At 70.0% G+C, this 6,726-nt stretch overlaps 2 protein-coding genes across 2 annotated transcripts in view; one reads left to right on the forward strand and one right to left on the reverse strand.

Moving 5' to 3' along the window:
- Positions 1-1,439: 1,439 nt before the first annotated feature.
- LOC128851473 (sericin-1-like) lies at positions 1,440-4,918 on the forward strand (the record flags this gene model as incomplete). The annotated part of the gene is made up of 4 exons (XM_054060552.1): positions 1,440-1,556; positions 4,102-4,243; positions 4,413-4,471; positions 4,778-4,918. Coding segments are annotated over exons 1-4 (459 nt in total), but the record flags the coding sequence as incomplete, so codon positions are not given.
- A 903-nt stretch (positions 4,919-5,821) lies between these two features.
- The window catches only part of LOC128851474 (cleavage and polyadenylation specificity factor subunit 1-like), a 53,177-nt gene continuing 52,272 nt past the window's right edge, over positions 5,822-6,726 (reverse strand). Inside the window, exon 8 of the mRNA XM_054060568.1 lies at positions 5,822-5,831. Within this exon, the coding sequence (XP_053916543.1) occupies positions 5,822-5,831 (10 nt within the window). The remainder of the gene's footprint in view (positions 5,832-6,726) is intronic.

Consider the following 6,726-nt stretch of genomic DNA (forward strand, 5'->3'; position numbering starts at 1 on the left):
GCTGGGATTTGGGATTTGGTGGTGGCCTTCGGCCGTGGGGCCGCACTTGGGGGGCCCCGACCCACGGCTGCGGCACTCGGGGGGCACGGAGGGCACTTGGGGGGCTGAGCAGCCCCACACTGACCCCCGTGCCCCATAGGGTGCCGTGGCCATGGGGGGCCCTGCCCCATAGCGTGGCTGTGGGGCGCTCTGCCCCATAGCGTGCTTGTGCCCTCTGCTGTGCCCTGCCCCATAGCGTGCCCCATAGCGTGCCCGTGGGGTGCCCTGCCCCATAGCGTGCCCCATAGCGTGTCTGTGGGGTGCCCTGCCCCATAGCGTGCCCCATAGCGTGCCTGTGGGGTGCCCTGCCCCATAGCGTGCCCCATAGCGTGCCCATGGGGTGCCGTGCCCCATAGCGTGCCCCATAGCGTGCCCGTGGGGTGCCGTGCCCCATAGCGTGCCCCATAGCGTGCCCGTGGGGTGCCCTGCCCCATAGCGTGCCCCATAGCGTGTCTGTGGGGTGCCCTGCCCCATAGCGTGCCCCATAGCGTGCCCGTGGGGTGCTGTTACCCATAGCGTGTCCTGCCCCACACTGTGCCCCATAGCGTGCCTGTGCCCCACAGCGTACCTGAACCCATAGTGTTCCCGTGCCCCACACCCTGCCCCACGGCGTGCCCACACCCTGCCCCACAGCGTGCCTACTCCCTGCCCCACAGCGTGTCCATACGCTGCCCCATAGCGTGTCCATACGCTGCCCCACACCCTGCCCCATAGCGTGCCCACACAGTGCCCCATAGCGTGCCTATGCCCTGCCCCACACCCTGCCCCACGGCGTGCCCCATAGCGTGCCCATACCCTGCCCCACACCCTGCCCCATAGCGTGCCCACTCCCTGCCCCATAGCGTGCCTATGCCCTGCCCCACAGCGTGCCCATACCCTGCCCCATAGCGTGCCCATGCCCTGCCCCATACCCTGCCCCACACCGTGCCCCACAGCATACCCACTCCCTGCCCCATAGCGTGCCCACACAGTGCCCCATAGCGTGCCCATACCCTGCCCCACACCCTGCCCTATAGCGTGCCCATACCCTGCCCCACACCCTGCCCCATAGTGTGCCCACACCCTGCCCCACAGCATACCCACTCCCTGCCCCATAGCGTGCCCACTCCCTGCCCCATAGCGTGCCCACACCCTGCCCCACAGCATACCCACTCCCTGCCCCATAGCGTGCCCACACCCTGCCCCACAGCGTGCCCATGCCCTGCCCCACTCCCTGCCCCACAGCGTGCCCACTCCCTGCCCCACGGCGTGCCCCACAGCGCGCCCCACGGTGCCGGCGGTGCCTTTAAGCCGGGGCTGGCGCGCGGCCCGTGGGTCTCGTGGGCGCCGTGGGGCGCAGGACGGGACAGACGGACGCAGGGACAGAGGGACAGAGGGACAGAAGGACGGCCCCCCGCCCCATGGCGGCCCACGCTGTGGGGCAGCTGCCCCCCAACCCCGAGGAGGAGGACTTCATCCGGGCCTACGAGGACGTGCGGGAGCGCTACAAAGGTACAGCGCCGTGGGGCAGCGCCCATGTGGGGCAGAGGCACCTGTGGGGCAGTGCCCCATGTGGGGCAGAGGCACCTGTGGGGCAGTGCCCCATGTGGGGCAGAGGCTGCTATGGGGCAGAGGCACCTGTGGGGCAGCGCCCCATGTGGGGCAGAGGCACCTGTGGGGCGGGGACACACTGCTGTGGGGCAGAGACTGCTGTGGGGCAGCGCCCATGTGGGGCAGAGGCACCTGTGGGGCGGGGACACACTGCTATGGGGCAGAGGCACCTATGGGGCAGTGGCTGCTGTGGGGCAGAGGCACCTGTGGGGCAGTGGCTGCTGTGGGGCAGTGGCTGCTGTGGGGCAGGGACACACTGCTATGGGGCAGCGGCACCTGTGGGGCAGAGGCACCTGTGGGGCAGTGGCACTTGTGGGGCAGAGGCTGCTGTGGGGCAGTGGCTGCTGTGGGGCAGCAGCTGCTGTGGGGCAGAGGCACCTGTGGGGCAGAGGCACCTGTGGGGCAGTGGCTGCTGTGGGGCAGAGGTACAGAGCTGTGGGGCAGTGGCTGCTGTGGGGCAGTGGCTGCTATGGGGCAGGGGCTGCTGTGGGTATTGACCTCTATGGGGCAGAGACCCCCCATGGGTATGGAGCCCCGTGGGGCAGAGACCTCTATGGGGCACAGGGGTCAGTGGGGCTGGGACCCCGCCATGGGGCAGGGACAGCTGTGGGGCAGTGGCACCTGTGGGGCAGGAGCTGCTATGGGGCAGGGACCCCCCCATAGCCCCCCAAGGGGATTTGAGACCCCCTTATGGGGCAGAGACCCCCAAGTGGGGCAAAGGGAACCCCCTATGGGGCACGGGACCCCCAAGTGGGGCAAAGGGATCCCCCTATGGGGCACGGGACCCCCAAGTGGGGCAAAGGGATCCCCCTATGGGGCACGGGACCCCGTATGGGGCAAAGGGATCCCCCTATGGGGCACGGGACCCCCAAGTGGGGCAGGGCCCATCCCCCCCCCCACGCCCCCCCCCGGCAGCGGCGCTTTGCCTTAATTGGTCACAGTGAGCGGCCAAAGCCGCTATGGGGCAGAGCCGCTATGGGGCAGAGCCGCTATGGGGCAGAGTGGCTATGGGGCAGAGTGGCTATGGAGCAGGGCTGCTATAGGGCAGAGCCGCTATGGGGCAGAGCCCTATGGGCAGAGCCCTTATGGGGCAGAGCCGCTATGGGGCAGAGCGGCTATGGGGCAGAGTGGCTATGGAGCAGGGCTGCTATGGGGCAGAGCTGCTATGGGGCAGAGCTGCTATGGGGCAGAGCCCTATGGGCAGAGCGGCTATGGGGCAGAGCGGCTATGGGGCAGAGTGGCTATGGGGCAGAGCCCTATGGGCAGAGCCCTTATGGGGCAGAGCCGTTATGGGGTACAGTGGCTATGGGGCAGAGTGGCTATGGGGCAGAGCCCTATGGGCAGAGCTGCTATGGGGCAGAATGGCTATGGAGCGGAGTAGCTATGGGGCAGAGCGGCTATGGGGTACAGTGGCTGTTGGGTACAGTGGCTATGGGGCAGAGCGGCTATGGGGCAGAGCTGCTATGGGGCAGAGCCCTATGGGGCAGAGCCCTATGGGGCAGAGTGGCTATGGGGCAGAGCTGCTATGGGGCAGAGCCCTATGGGGCAGTGTGGCTATGAGGCAGGGCCCTATGGGGCAGGGCAGCTATGGGGCAGTGTGGCTATGGGGCAGAGCCCTATGGGGCAGGGTGGCTATGGGGCAGAGCTGCTATGGGGCAGGGCCCTATGGGGCAGTGTGGCTATGGGGCAGGACTGCAGCGGGACCCACACCTGTGGGGCTGGGGCTGTGTCCCCCACAGGGGCAGCACTTGGGGGGCAGAGATGGCCCTGGAGCTTAGTGGGGGCACTGGGAGCACTGGGAGCACTGGGGGCACTGGGGAGCACTGGGAGCACTGGGAGCACTGGGAGCACTGGGGGCACTGGGGGGGACTGGGAGCACTGGGAGCACTGGGGGCACTGGGGAGCACTGGGGGCACTGGGAGCACTGGGAGCACTGGGGGCACTGGGGGGGACTGGGGAGCACTGGGAGCAATGGGGGGGACAGGGAGCACTGGGAGCACTGGGGGCACTGGGGAGCACTGGGGGCACTGGGAGCACTGGGAGCACTGGGGGGGACTGGGAGCACTGGGGGCACTGGGGGGGACTGGGGGCACTGGGAGCACTGGGGGGGACTGAGGGGGCACTGGGAGCACTGGGAGCACTGGGAGCACTGGGGGCACTGGGGAGCACTGGGGGCACTGGGAGCACTGGGAGCACTGGGGGGCACTGGGAGCACTGGGAGGCACTGGGAGCACTGGGAGCACTGGGGGGGACTGGGAGCACTGGGGGCACTGGGGGGGACTGGGGGCACTGGGAGCACTGGGAGCACTGGGAGCACTGGGGGCACTGGGGGCACTGGGGGCACTGGGAGCACTGGGAGGCACTGGGAGCACTGGGGGGCACTGGGAGCACTGGGGAGCACTGGGGGCACTGGGAGCACTGGGAGCACTGGTGGCACTGGGAGCACTGGGGGCACTGGGAGCACTGGGAGCACTGGGGGCACTGGGGAGCACTGGGGGCACTGGGAGCACTGGGAGCACTGGTGGCACTGGGAGCACTGGGGGCACTGGGAGCACTGGGAGCACTGGGGGCACTGGTGGCACTGGGAGCACTGGGGGCACTGGGAGCACTGGGAGTACTGGGAGCACTGGGGAGCACTGGGGGCACTGGGAGCACTGGGAGCACTGGTGGCACTGGGAGCACTGGGGGCACTGGGGAGCACTGGGGGCACTGGGGGGCACTGGGGGGCACTGGGGGGGACTGGGGGCACTGGGAGCACTGGGAGCACTGGGGGCACTGGGGAGCACTGGGGGCACTGGGAGCACTGGGGAGCACTGGGAGCACTGGGGGCACTGGGAGCGCTGGGAGCACTGGGGGCACTGGGGGGCACTGGGGAGCACTGGGGGCACTGGGAGCACTGGGGGCACTGGGAGCACTGGGGGCACTGGGGGCACTGGGGGGCACTGGGAGCACTGGGAGCACTGGGGGCACTGGGGGGCACTGGGGGGGACTGGGAGCACTGGGAGCACTGGGGGGCACTGGGAGCACTGGGGGCACTGGGGGGCACTGGGGGGCACTGGGAGCACTGGGAGCACTGGGGGCACTGGGGGCACTGGGGGGCACTGGGAGCACTGGGAGCACTGGGGGCACTGGGGGGCACTGGGGGGCACTGGGAGCACTGGGAGCACTGGGGGGCACTGGGAGCACTGGGGGCACTGGGGGGCACTGGGGGGCACTGGGAGCACTGGGAGCACTGGGGGCACTGGGAGCACTGGGGGCACTGGGGGCACTGGGAGCACTGGGGGCACTGGGAGCACTGGGGGCACTGGGGGCACTGGGAGGCACTGGGAGCACTGGGGGGCACTGGGAGCACTGGGGGGCACTGGGGAGCACTGGGAGCACTGGGGGGCACTGGGGGCACTGGGGAGCACTGGGAGCACTGGGGGGCACTGGGGGCACTGGGAGCACTGGGAGCACTGGGAGCACTGGGAGCACTGGGGGCACTGGGGGCACTGGGAGGCACTGGGAGCGCTGGGAGGGGCCATTGGGGGCACTGGGAGCACTGGGAGCACTGGGAGGGCACTGGGGGGCACTGGGAGCACTGGGGGCACTGGGAGCACTGGGAGCACTGGGAGGGCACTGGGGGCACTGGGAGCACTGGGGGCACTGGGAGCACTGGGAGCACTGGGAGGGCACTGGGGGGCACTGGGAGCACTGGGGGCACTGGGAGCACTGGGAGCACTGGGAGGGCACTGGGGGCACTGGGAGCACTGGGGGCACTGGGAGGGGCACTGGGAGCACTGGGAGCACTGGGAGGGGCACTGGGAGCACTGGGAGGGCACTGGGTAGCACTGGGAGTGCACTGGGGAGCACTGGGAGGGCACTGGGAGCACTGTGAGAGCACTAGGGGAAGCACTGGGGCACTGGGCCGAGGGGCCCAACTCGGGAGCCTGGAGCACTGGGAGCACTGGGAGAACTGGGAAGGGCGCTGGGAGCACTGGGAGCACTGGGGGCACTGGGAGGGGGCACTGGGAGCACTGGGAGCACTGGGAGGGGCACTGGGAGCACTGGGAGCACTGGGAGCACTGGGAGGGGCACTGGGAGCACTGGGAGCACTGGGAGGGGGGCACTGGGAGCACTGGGAGAGGGCACTGGGAGCACTGGGAGCACTGGGAGGGCACTCGGAGGGGGTCAACTGTGAGCACTGGGAGCACTAGGGGCCACTGGAGGGAGCACTGGGAGCACTGGAGCACTGGGGGGCACTGGGGAGCACTGGGAGCACTGGGGGGCACTGGGGGGCACTGGGGGGCACTGGGAGCACTGGGGGGCACTGGGGAGCACTGGGGGCACTGGGAGCACTGGGAGCACTGGGAGCACTGGGAGGCACTGGGGAGGCACTGGGAGCACTGGGAGCACTGGGAGCACTGGGGGCACTGGGAGCACTGGGAGCACTGGGGGCACTGGGAGCACTGGGGGGCACTGGGAGCACTGGGGGCACTGGGGGCACTGGGAGCACTGGGAGCACTGGGGGCACTGGGAGCACTGGGAGCACTGGGAGCACTGGGGGGCACTGGGAGCACTGGGGGCACTGGGAGGGGCACTGGGGGCACTGGGAGCACTGGGAGCACTGGGGGCACTGGGAGCACTGGGAGCACTGGGGGCACTGGGAGCACTGGGGGCACTGGGAGCACTGGGAGCACTGGGAGCACTGGGGGCACTGGGAGCACTGGGAGCACTGGGGGCACTGGGGGCACTGGGAGCACTGGGAGCACTGGGGGCACTGGGAGCACTGGGAGCACTGGGAGGGGCCATTGGGGGCACTGGGAGCACTGGGAGCACTGGGAGCACTGGCTGGAGCACTGGGAGCACTGGGAGCAATGGGGGGCACTGGGACTGCACTGGGGGCACTGGGAGCACTGGGGGCACTGGGGCGCACTGGGAGCACTGGGAGCACTGGGAGCACTGGGAGCACTGGCGGGCACTGGGGCACTGGGAGGCACTGGGGGCACTGGGAGCACTGGGGGCACTGGGAGCACGGGGGCACTGGGAGCACTGGGAGCACTGGGGGCACTGGGAGCACTGGGGGCACTGGGAGCACTGGAGCACTGGGGGCACTGG

This window comes from Cuculus canorus, chromosome 2 (genome assembly GCF_017976375.1).
Source record: "Cuculus canorus isolate bCucCan1 chromosome 2, bCucCan1.pri, whole genome shotgun sequence".
NCBI lineage: Eukaryota > Metazoa > Chordata > Aves > Cuculiformes > Cuculidae > Cuculus > Cuculus canorus.